At 43.6% G+C, this 12567-nt stretch overlaps 1 protein-coding gene across 1 annotated transcript in view; it reads left to right on the top strand.

The window, feature by feature from the left end:
• The window catches only part of akt1 (v-akt murine thymoma viral oncogene homolog 1), a 34334-nt gene extending 21768 nt beyond the window's left edge, over positions 1–12566 (top strand). The window contains 12 exon segments of the mRNA XM_034222320.1: positions 1754–1865; positions 2159–2285; positions 2822–2953; positions 3088–3153; positions 3708–3713; positions 3715–3777; positions 3894–4019; positions 5461–5589; positions 8678–8892; positions 9057–9144; positions 9321–9423; positions 10735–12566. Of these exon segments, the coding sequence (XP_034078211.1) occupies positions 1754–1865; positions 2159–2285; positions 2822–2953; positions 3088–3153; positions 3708–3713; positions 3715–3777; positions 3894–4019; positions 5461–5589; positions 8678–8892; positions 9057–9144; positions 9321–9423; positions 10735–10814 (1247 nt within the window). The 3' untranslated portion in view covers positions 10815–12566.
• The last annotated feature ends 1 nt before the right edge of the window (position 12567 follows it).

Here is a 12567-nt window from a genome sequence, read left to right as displayed (position 1 = left end):
TAGCCAACATGGAATGTAGCATAAAATAGCACCATAAACATTAATCTCATAAATGTTCAAAATGTTAAAAAAAATAAATGTTCATCATAGCCCTTCCTATTTGACAATAGTGTAGAAGAACCGGGTTTTTTTGCTTTGTATGTCGGGGGCGGGATATTCATGTGATATTCATGTGATTGGTTGTTGGTCGCGAAATCCCCAAGCTGTCAGACACGCCCAGCTCCAGGATTTTCAAGATTTGGTCAAAGCTGCTGTGTGGACACACCGTACCCAGTGGCGATCTGCTCATCTGTCACACTGATCATACAGTCGATAACTTTGTTGTTATTAGCATCTGGTTAGCTAGCTATGCTAACGAATAAGAAGCTTTTTCTACAACCAGTGAGGTAAAGGCACATCTTTATATGATCATTATAGTTATAAAACAAATAAGAGAATAAAGTAAACAGGTATAAAATACTAGATGACAGTAAAAAAAAGTTGTTATTAATAAACAAGAATACAGTTTGAAAGGAGAGTGATTTGTAAAATACCCATAAAGAAAATCTGCTTCCAGTTCTGTTTCATATGGGTGTTGAGAGATGTATCCATAGATCTCCTAATGTTGCTCTCAAAGTGCACCAGATTGATGCTTTTAACTTCAACATTTAAAAAAACAAATCTTCCCGGGGGAGCATGCCCCCCGCACCCCCCTAGAGGAGGTTAGGTCCCCCCCCCCCCCCCCCCACTTAAATCATGTTCACATGGATAGGAGTCTAAATACATTTGCACACATCTTGTGTCCATATATTTCTGTTTTGGTGGTCATGCCACACCATGCACGTGCATGCATGCGCGAGTCATGGTGAGATATCTGGATTAAGAGGTTGCTTTTTCATGAAAGAAAGGTGAAATTAGTGGGCTGTGATTTTAGTATTTTAAGCGGAGGTCAATAATTTGTACGGCCCTCGGAGGATGTTGAAAACATTGAAATGGCCCTTGAGAGGAAAAAGGTTCCCCACCCCTGATATAGACAAACAAACAATCAATTAAACAGGAAAATAAATGGCAGATGAATCAATAATGAAAATAGTTGTATATAAACTTATATAGTCCAAACAAAAAACACAGAATAATTAAAAAATATATATGTGTAGGCTACTATTGCAGAATTGTTCTAGAACTTTAATGTATTCATTCTGGGTTTACTCCAGCAAAGCCTAAACTAGCAAAAAAGGCTGGGCGATATGGAGAAAATCAACTAATTATTTTGGATCTAATAGATCAATAACAGTATAAAATATGAAAGGGTTACATATTAGTACATTTACAAAATATTTACACAATGTGATTTTTGGTAACTTCAGTTATATGAATTGAATGACTAGCTAAGGCATATATAACAGAGTGTCTAGTAAGTTTAGAAAATGACATCACTTTACTGTAATGCAGCGTTTATCACCAGGGAAAGACCACACCAATGCAATGATTACAAAATCTAAAATGATATCTGGTCTTGTTTAATGATTTTTACCAAGCATCGATGTTATGCCCAGCCTTATTGGCAAACGTTTTGTTTTAAAGGGGCTGACAAGTTAAGGATCGAAGTTGTTTCCCTCCACCAAAGTGCACCTGTTCTTCTCCAAATTGAGCGACAGTGTGTGTGTTAGGGTGGCGATAAAGATAAATGGCTATAACTGTGGGTCTGTCTCTCCTCTGCTCCCCTCCACACCGGCCCTCCTCCCCGGCTCCCTCCCTCCCTGTCTGCGGTCAGAGTGCCAGCTGATGAAGACGGAACGGCCCAAGCCCAACACATTCATCATCCGCTGCCTGCAGTGGACCACTGTCATCGAGCGCACCTTCCACGTGGAGACCCCCGAGGAGAGGCAAGCGAGAAGCACACACCTCTCCGCTCACCAAGCAGTAAAACACAAATCATTGACATGCAGAGAACTGGCCCTGTTGCTAGAAAACAGTTTAACGGCTTTGTTTTTCTAACATCTAGAAGCAAACCTACACATTTAATCATTATTATGCTCTCTCACAAGGTTCCCTGGCTATTGGCAGGACTCACAGTTACCTTCCTGTTGATAAGAAGACAATTACATGATTGGGCTGCTTGGCTTGCATGATGGTAAATGGGCTGATGTTATCTTTCTGCTGCCTGTTTCTCCCTCAGGGAAGAATGGACTAAAGCCATCCAAGCAGTGGCTGAAGGCCTCCAGAAACAAGAGGAGGAGATGATAGACCTCTCTCCGGACCCCATGGACATGGAGGTCTACCTGACCAAACCCAGACAGAAAGTGGTACGGCCCGTTTGACCCTGCTGTGTAGCTCTGCTGTCCCCACATAGAAACACATCAGTTTCTATTAACATTAACATTAAGTCTCCCCACCCCGCTGGTATCCCAAGATGACCGTTACTCTTCCACGAACTCTGCCTTATTTGTACTTCAGCCCACTTTCCTCCGCCTCTCCCCAGCTTCTTTTTTACTTTCCTAACATCAGCCATGGGTGGCTTAGCACCAGATAGTATGTCCACCAGGTTTCACAACCCCCACGTGTGTCATGATGACATAAAGGTCCGAGGCCACCGGATTGTATGTCCCCCACACAACAATTTTCAACATTCTCCTTAGGGCCAAGGTCAGAGGTTAACTCAGACACAACCACATATAGGCCAAACCATTAGAGAAGGGGAAATTGCACAGTGGGTGAAATCATGCCTGAAATGCTTCCGTGTTGCTGTCAGTGGGACTGTGTGCCCTGGATAGTTAGAGCACGAGTTTGTTAATGCCTCTGTTCGTAACCAAACGCCACTTTCTCTCCTTTGGCTCTCCAGACTATGCACGACTTTGAATACCTCAAACTCCTGGGAAAAGGCACTTTTGGCAAAGTTATCCTGGTAAAGGAGAAGGCCACAGGACGCTACTACGCCATGAAGATCCTGAAGAAGGAGGTGATCGTAGCAAAAGTGAGTGGATGCCAATGAGCAAGTAAAAGGGGAGGACATACACTGGGGGGAGAGCAGTGGAGCAATGACTGATACCTAAATGGTAAGCCATTGTGAGAGTTGCACAAACAGTCTTTGTTGCTTGTTTTTTTCAGGATGAAGTGGCGCACACACTCACAGAGAACAGAGTCCTCCAGAATTCAAAGCATCCGTTCTTGACAGTAAGGAGCCCCTCCATATACCTAAACCAAACCTTATTTGAACTCGCAGAGATCCTCGGGAGCCTCTTCAATCCAACCCAGCAGCATCCTTTCAGATAAATGGGCAGTTTCAACAGGAATGTGTTGAAGAGTTTTCTTACAAAGGCTGCAGACGAGCCAGGCCTTTTATACCAACACTGAACGTTCCTTTTGTTGTTGTTATCAGTCAACCCTTTTCTGTAAGTCTGAGGTGGGCTGTAGTGAAAGCTCCTCCAATTTGGTTTAAGTGTCGGTAGGAGGCAACATATAATGTGATGTGCTCATGCAATGAATGGGATCAATGTTTGCCACACAACAGTTGTTGAAAAGGTTTGACGCACTAAATGCACTATGCTGTAGTTTTTCTCATCCTGTTAGACATTTGAGTTCAAACAAATGTGAATGTAAGGTTCAAAGCTGCAACGTGTGTATTTATGTTAGATGTTACAATCAGCTGTTCAAATGCCAGCTTCCTCTTGACTTTGCTGGAAACATCACCAAGTTCTGCTTTAAGCGTTTTCGTTCTCTGTCTGCAGGGACTGAAAATACTCCTTCCAGACACATGACCGCTTGTGCTTCGTAATGGAGTATGCAAATGGCGGCGAGGTAAACCATTGGAGCTATCAGTAAATCTGCACCTGTAGTTTAATCAGAATACATTTTACTGTTCCTATTTTTCCTGGACTAACCATCTTTCTCTTGTCTTCTCTTCTGTCAATCAGCTTTTCTTCCACCTGTCAAGGGATCGTGTATTCTCAGAGGAGCGGGCGCGATTCTACGGTGCGGAGATTGTGTCGGCGCTGGACTACCTGCATGCTGAGAGAAACGTGGTGTATCGAGATCTTAAGGTAGGTGTGAGACACATCCTCACTCTCTCTCATCCTCGCTGTCAGCCTCTCTTCTGTCTTCCTCTTTCTCCCTCTCCCCTCCTTCCCTTCATTTCTCCCCTGGCAGGATATAAATAGGGAGCAGTGGCAGTGGACAGGGCTTATTGATCTGCCTCCCCCGGATCAGTCTACAGACCTCACTGCAGCTGGAGGGAGGCTCGGTCCATACGCTTACTGCAGCTAGACAGAAATAACCACCAGTCCTCTCTGCACACACCGCATCCCGTTATAGCATGCGCACAGCGCTCTCAGTGGGTGATTTGTGTACCTGATTAATGTCATTTTGTACACTGGCAGGTTTAGGTAAATGAGAGAAAATTATTTTAAAAGGACGTATTTTTATTCTCTGCATTGAAAAGCTGCAGAACACTCCTCAGATGGGATCAGAAGTGGATGCTGCAGACTGATAGGACATGTTTGGGTTTAGATGTGCTGTGGGGGGTTATCGGTGTTGCAGTGTGCATTTGTAGCCATGCTACTTCCAGCTGATAAAACTATACCAGCCAGGTCAGCACAGCACAGCACTCTCTCCCTCCCCCCCCCTCTCCCTTGGGTTTATGAGGCAGGCTCCCAGCCTGCTAGGGTTCTCCTGAAAATGCCAGGGTAGCAGGATTGGAGGATGTGCTGACTCTGGCCAGGCGCTGCTGGCCACGTGTGAGCTACAGCTGCCAGGTGACTTTAACTGAGAGAGAGAGAGAGAGAGAGAGAGAGGGGGAGAAGGAAGGGAGACAGAGGGAGGACACACTGATATTAAAAGGCCATGCAGCCTCATGTCATGACACTGCATGATGCACAACCTTACAGCCTTAAGGTCAATCTACCTCTACATGCAATCACCGGCTACATTTCCATCCACCTGTGTTTGAGGGAATTATTTTTAAATAAGTGTTTGTGTAGGCATGTTAAAAAAGAGATAGATTCATTAAATAAACAATTATATTATTTAGTTTCTATAGTTTTTTGAAAATACATTTGTGACATGCTCGCTTAGCTAGAAAGCCTTTTTAAAACGAGGGATACAAATAATTTAAATAAGCAAAAGATATAAACACTACATTGTACACAAGGATTTGGTAATTAATTCATTATTAATTTTAAAAAAGAGAGAAAAAGCTAATTATGGTGGTCGGCAGCAACAAAATGTCATCAAAGCTGCTGGTGCTAATTTGTTTGTCATCTTGTATAAATGTCGCTCATAGTTCATTCATTTATTTTAGATTGAACTTTTTCCAAATGTTCAGGATTTCATGAAATACTTGCACAATTATATGACAGAAACATCACAAACACAGATGCCTGAATTATTATACATTCAATAAATAATATTCCCATCACCTCCCTGAATGATTTGACTCATTTTACAGTGATGCTAACATCTGTCTTTTTTCTGTCCCCCCCTCAGCTGGAAAACCTTATGCTGGACAAAGACGGACACATAAAGATCACAGATTTCGGCCTGTGTAAGGAGGGGATCACAGATGGCGCCACCATGAAAACGTTCTGTGGGACGCCAGAATACCTGGCACCCGAGGTAACCACTGCACTGATTCAGTCCACCTGAAATATTGACTTCACCCTTACCTGCAACAAAGTCAACCTAGTGTAGGCACGTACAGATGGGTGATAAATGAAAGGAAAAACAAACGAGGTAACCTTTTAGGTCACTTAAGACTTAACAGCTTCAAAGACTGAAACCCGATGGAGGGAAATACTTCACATTCAATATTTTACCTGGCTATAGTGTTACTAAATAAACAAAAACAAAGTGAGATCATTTTGAAATTCCACACACACATGTGTTGTTGGACATCAGTGTATGAGAAGCATGTGGAAAAAGCAGCTGTCCCAAAATGCCTTTCTAATCTCCAGCTGAAGTCTTCCACTTAATGAGTGTGTTGTGGCAGGGCAGCCTGCTCATATTTGCTGTGTGGGGGGGTGTGGCTTCTCCCTATTGCGTGCAGGTATGACAAGTGTTGCAGCGGGCTGTGTAACCTGATATTGCATTGTGAGGGGTTGGCCGTGTGAGTGTGTGTGTGTGTGTGTGTGGGTGAGTAAGTACATCAGTGTTTGCGCTAGCCCCTCGCCTGTTGCCGTAAAAATGTTTTCCGGGAGAAGGGTGTCCATGTTGACACAGTTGCCGTATCGTTGTTTTTAGCCTCCATTTGGAATTTTCTGGTTGGGGTGAGGAGGTGGAGTGATAGGCTGGCAGCGCCTCAGGAAACGTGAGCTTCCACCCCTGAAAAAAAAAGAAAAGGAGCACATTGGCTACAGCTGTTGTGGGGCACCAGGGGGGCCACAGCCCGGCTGCTGCCCTGGATGCCTCGCCTGACCCGCGCAGAGCCAGAGCTGTCATGAGCACGCTATCCCACAATGCTTCAGGCTGCCTCACAGGAACATATACCGGTCGTGTTTTCATCAGTCAGACCAAACCTGCCTCTGACCATCAGCACCAAGCCGTCATAGCTAGCGTGTGATATATTTACTCCCTCACACCTGGACAAACATGAAAGAAAATGTTTGTTTTTCTATACTTCCATAAACCTTTTTATTGAGGCCCCACCTGTCCGTGCTGAACTCTGTCTGGCTCCACAGAGGAGCACAGTCTGTGACAGCTCCTGCCTCGGCAGCGGAGAGCAGGGAGACATCAGGGGGCGTTACCATGGCAACAGGGTCGCTGGCAAGTGTCTCTATGGAGTGCGGGCCAGGCAGTGTTACAGGTTGTTCTGCAGTAAACAATGACCTTGTTGTGTGTGCTGCACAGGAATGCTGTAACGTCTGGGAATATTCCACCCAGAGCAGGAGGGGGGGCGAGGGAGGGAGGAGAGACCCAATCTGCCTGACCAGTTTGTCTCTGGAGTCAGGAGCATTCTTTCATTAAGAAGTTACAAGAACAAAACCGTTATTGGCTGAGGGGATAGGCTTTTAGGGAACATCTACAGAGAAATGTGGACAGGCTTTATCTAGCCACTGAAACTGATCTGGAGTCACAGACTAATGCTCTCTGTGTTCTGCACTGTTTTGCTCACAAAGTTCTGCACTGTGTGGAGCTCCAGCAGCAAGTGTTTGTGCTTTTATCTGCTCCCTCCTCCCTCTCTCTCCTCCCCCTGTCGGTGCTCCTTTGGGGCAGTGTAACAGTATTAGTTTGGGGTTGAGGCCCAGGCAGCAGTCCTGGTTACGTATATGAGGGATGAGCTTGGCTCCTGCGCTCCTGGCAGCTTCACAGCTGTGGCGCTCTTCTACATATATGGGGCAGCTGCGGGCCCAGCTGTCGCACGGTGTGAATCACACGACAGCGGCGCTGGAAATAGAGACGGCCCAGTAATCCTAGCCCCACACCGGCTTCACGTTACTCCCCCTGCCCTCCCAATCCTCCTCCTCGATGCTCACCACTCACCGCAGCGCCAGGCGGAGTGCCCCCACACACATGCGTGCACACACAACACACAGTAGTTTTGTTCCTTTTACGGACACGTCGGCCCATCTGTTTTCAGAGACCCTCTCTCTCTCGTCTTGTGCACAGTTGTGTCCATATCTAATTCTATTAATCCGCCCACATCTTTTACTGAAGTTTCTATTCTTAGCTCTGAATTGCCTAGCATCATGCTGCAAGAGGTTTAAGAGAACAGACTGTTCTCCTTGTCTTGATTTCACCTTACACATCCGCCTGGCGAGGTAGAATCCAGTACATGTCCCCTGAGACCTTGGAAACAACTCTCGCGCAGCAGCACATTAGTCATGCAACAGGTTGCTGTTCACGGAGCACAACACTGGAGGAGTTGTCTCATTAAGAACGCTGGAGAGGAAAGTCATCCTATGGAAATTATAAGACTAAATATTTCCCTCTCTGGGTGTGTTTTGTTTGTGGGACTGGATTGTGTTTGTTGCCACACATTCACTTAATTCAGCGACCCAACACATTGTGTGTGTGTGTGTGTGTGTGTGTGTGTGTGTGTGTGTGTGGTGTGTGTGTTTGTGTGTGTGTGTGTGTGTGTGTGTGTGTGTGTGTGTGTGTGTGTGTGTGTGTGTGTGTGTGTGTGTGTGGTGTGTGTGTGGTGTGTGTGTGTGTGTGTGTGTGTGTGTGTGTGTGTGGTGTGTGTGTGTGTGTGTGTGTGTGTGTGGTGGTGTGTGTGTGTGTGGTGTGTGTGTTGTGTGTGTGTGTGTGTGTGTGTGTGTGTGTGTGTGTGTGTGTGTGTGTGTGTGTGTGTGTTAAATATGCATGGGGCTCCAGGGGAAACTCTATCCTTTCTCCCTAATGTGAGATGTGAGTCAGTGCTGGCTGGGGCTGCCTCAAAAGACCAGACTGGGTTAGAGCAGGTGATTTTGGTGGGGTGATGGGGGGACAGTTGCTTTAGCCTAAAGAGCTGTTGTCTTCACAGACTTCTGATTGTCAAACGCAACCACAAAACCATGGCAACCTAACTATTTTCTTTAGCTTGTTGTGCAAATATTCTTTGTAAAAGAGCAGATATAATATATATTTTTACTATATTAAAAAACAATAGTATTGTTTAATAAAAGGATATAATTCGTACACACTATACCTCCTGACCGTGTACTAACAATGGCTCATGAGCATCTTAACAGCTGTATTTAACAAACGTTTTACCCTCATCCTCAAGGTGCTGGAAGACAATGACTACGGCCGGGCAGTGGACTGGTGGGGTCTGGGGGTGGTGATGTACGAGATGATGTGTGGCAGACTGCCTTTCTACAACCAGGACCACGAGAAGCTGTTCGAGCTCATCCTCATGGAAGACATTCGCTTCCCTCGGACACTTGGCGTCGAGGCCCGCTCGCTGCTCTCTGGCCTCCTAAAGAAAGAGCCAACGCAGAGGTGAGGCAGGGTACCCTCTGCAGTAGGGAAGCTCAAAGTGGGAGTTGTGCTTCTGATGCCAGTTTATGAGCTTTTGTTAGGCTATAATAAAAAGAAAGTAGAAATCATTATTTTAGAAATATTATTAATAGTGGATATTTATCGATTTTGTATTTGTCTTCCAGGTTAGGTGGCGGATCTGACGATGCCAAGGAAATCATGCAACACAAGTTTTTTGCATCAATTGAATGGCAAGACGTTTATGAGAAGAAGGTCAGTTTCTAAAATGTTCATGTTGCATTATTTTCCCTTGTTTCGTTGTTATGGTAAACACTGAAAGACAGAAGAAAATAAAAAGGTCACTCCCCTAGAGGTGAAGTTACTGTTACTAAACTGAGTGATGGCGCTGATGTGCTGATATGTTTGTGTCTCTTCTCCTCTCCAAACAGCTGGTCCCGCCGTTCAAGCCCCAAGTTACCTCGGAGACGGACACACGATATTTTGACGAGGAGTTCACAGCACAGACCATCACTATTACGCCACCTGGACAAGGTACCGCCAAAGCATACACACCCAAACATCAAGCACACTTAATATGACTTAAATGCATTCAACACACCTTCACATCATTAGACTGTTCCTTATTGTGGAGCGGTAAGGTTTGAATGTGACCGTTAGGAGGGTGGAGCTGTGGACTCTGGGAGGGAAGATGACTTGCAACCTCACTTTATAATAAATGTCCATCGACCTCCTGTCAGATGTTATTAGGAATGAGGAATTACATTTACAATTTATTTAAGATGAGAGTTTCTTCTTGATTATATATGGTTACTAAGTCAGGGTCACTAAATGTGTTTTCATGTGAAATCCTCAAAAGATTGTCACTTTCATTTGAAAATGTAAGCTGTCAGGTTCATTTTGAGCCTCGGTGTGAGGCTTGATTTAGTTTTGGGGGAGTTCATAAAACCTTCCTGTCGGAGTACCGAGCTCCCCTGAGAGGAGTCTCCCCTCTCCTGGAGAGCCAGTGCCATTAACACAGTGTCATGCTTCAGAAAGGTCATCTAGTGCATGTGCATTAGCCAGGGTGTGAATTCAGAGATGACTCAGTATTAGGAAAAGATAATACATTAACACTATATAGAATATATATATATATATATATATATATATATATGGTACTATATGAAAAAAAAAAAATTATGTATTTTTTAATGAATATGTTGATGAATCGTTGCTGCTGAACAAAACCATGTGTATAAATGATGAGCAATGTGAATATAATGGCCATGCAGGTGAATCATTTATATGCACTTCCTACATTAAAAGGAAAGGTTGAATATTCTGTCTACTGTCTACTGTCCCAGTCTCTACTGTCATATACTGGAATAGTGTATGTATTTGACTACAGAAGTGACTTTGCAGGTTCAAATTATAAAGAAAAATATAAATCAACTAATGAATTATGATGTTTTATTAAGTCACTAATGTTAGCTGAACCTTAACCAGCAGCAACATTAAAAGGACATACACTAATGGATCACTATTTATACCTTTGTGATGTAAATATTTGTCTAAAATGGGACATTATGCCTAATGAGTACTTTTAGTTTTGGTACTTTGTTTACTTGGATGCCATTCCTTTTTTACTTTTATTTATTTAAAAAATGTTTAACTTCTACAAATAATGAGATTACTACTTTTACTTCAATACTTCCACTTGTTCTTGTACATCCAGATATATTAAAGGGGGAGAGTATAACTAAGAACGAATGTGGAAAGACCTCTGACAGTGAACACATTCTCACGGTGTATATTTCATATCGTTCTCAAATAAATAAGTTTTTTGTTGCCCTTCATCCTCAGAAGACAGTATGGAGTCGTTTGACAGCGAGCGGAGACCCCACTTCCCCCAGTTCTCCTACTCTGCCAGTGGGACGGCCTAAAGCGACTATCATCTGTTCACCTGGTCCCACCGCCTCCCCCCACCCCCGCCCGACTGCACTCTCTAAAGACCGGGGCCACAGCCCCATCCTCCCTGCATTGTCTGCAAGATGCCGTCGGTGGATGTAACATTTCAAATCTGCAAGTTGTGTTTTCCAGGAAGGAGGAAACTCAAGACAAAACAAAGATCACTGTGGTTGTTCTGAGGCCTTTGAAGACTGACCACGAGAGAGTTCAACACTACCCTGCATCTCCTAGTTGTTGTGTTGTATACTGAGCAGGCATCCATACACCATAATGAATAGGGAAGTGCAGTCATGTTATGCCCAAATTAGGCCACTGATGTGAGTTTTTGTAATAAAAATATACAACTGAATATGAATCAACCATTTCAAATAGAACACAGGCATACTGCGGACCAAAAAAGATCACGTGAGCAGAGTGTGTTGTTTATCGAGTGGGTAAACAATCCATGTTTTCCTCTCTTAAGACTTCTGAACAATTCCTAGAATTTTTTTAGTGAATGTACCGTATCAAATAAAGTCAACATTTCTGCATTCTTACGTCTTGTAACACATGGCTGATTCTCCTAAGACTGAAATCTTCGGGAGGGGATTTGTATTGTATCACTTTTCTACTTACCCTGATGCAAAACTGACACCAATCAGTGTGTTGTATTATCATACCACACCACAACGGGTCTAATGTGAGGAGTCACAGAGTGGTTAATCATTCAGGTAATGCATTCCTCTTGACTGTTTGCAAAGTCACTGAGAGGCCCCACAGTTTCCTGTTCAGGATAATAATGAGCTCCTCCACCCCTCCTGAAGTAGGTGCTTTTAGTTCCTGATGCCTTGCTGTCTCGATGCTGAGCTGCAGACCTCCTGGTTTCCTCTGATCAGGGTCACTCACTGCTGACCAATCAGAAACTCTTCTCTCCTCTGGGTTTTTCCTCCATGTACAGTTCAGTATTGGGTGTTTTCCACCCAGTGCATTCACTGCAGCCTCAATGAGGTCATTACACATAATACACTTATTTTGGAATACTTTGCAGACAAACTGGGCTTCAGGGGAAACACACACAAAGAGTTATCTTTGATTTGTTACTTTAGGGGACTTCTATCCCTTCACGAGCTTCTGAGTTATTTATATGAGACCAGCATTGACTAAAATGAGTTTTCTTGTGCCAATGATATGTACTTTGCTGCCCCAAAATGATTGTATCTGGCTTTGTATTTGTAGTTTTTTGGTTGGAAAATACTGAATTAGCTTATTTTATAATGTAAATTCTAATATTGTTGATACAAATAAAACAAGAGTTTCTTGTTGAATGATTCCCCCCCCCCCCCCCCCCCCCCCTTTTACAGACAACTGAGGCTTCACTGAAACTCCTATTTGAAAGTGTACTAAGAAGTTTCCAAAAGCGCTTCAGTATTTCTTTTTTTTTATGACAGATAATCATTTTTCCAAAAGTGCATCATTATACGTTATTGAATGTAATGGTTTTTATGATATTGTTTTCACTTCAATCGTTTGCAAGCCTTTTGTTCAGTTTTTGATTGTTACTTACTCCTATGCACGCTCACCCTTCTGCTGTCACCTTCTGAAAATAGGGAAATACATTTTATTTCAACATTTTTGTACCTGCCCTCCCATATTCCTGAGACCGAGGACACCAGCTTTAGTAAACAAATAATATAAACTTTGTACACTGTTTTTACTCAAATTGATGAAATAAAAGGTCTTAACAAAAAC

Source organism: Gymnodraco acuticeps, unplaced genomic scaffold (genome assembly GCF_902827175.1).
Source record: "Gymnodraco acuticeps unplaced genomic scaffold, fGymAcu1.1, whole genome shotgun sequence".
NCBI classification, from domain to species: Eukaryota; Metazoa; Chordata; class Actinopteri; order Perciformes; family Bathydraconidae; genus Gymnodraco; species Gymnodraco acuticeps.
Note: the sequence above shows the minus strand (reverse complement) of the source record. Positions and strands in the feature narration are given on the sequence as shown.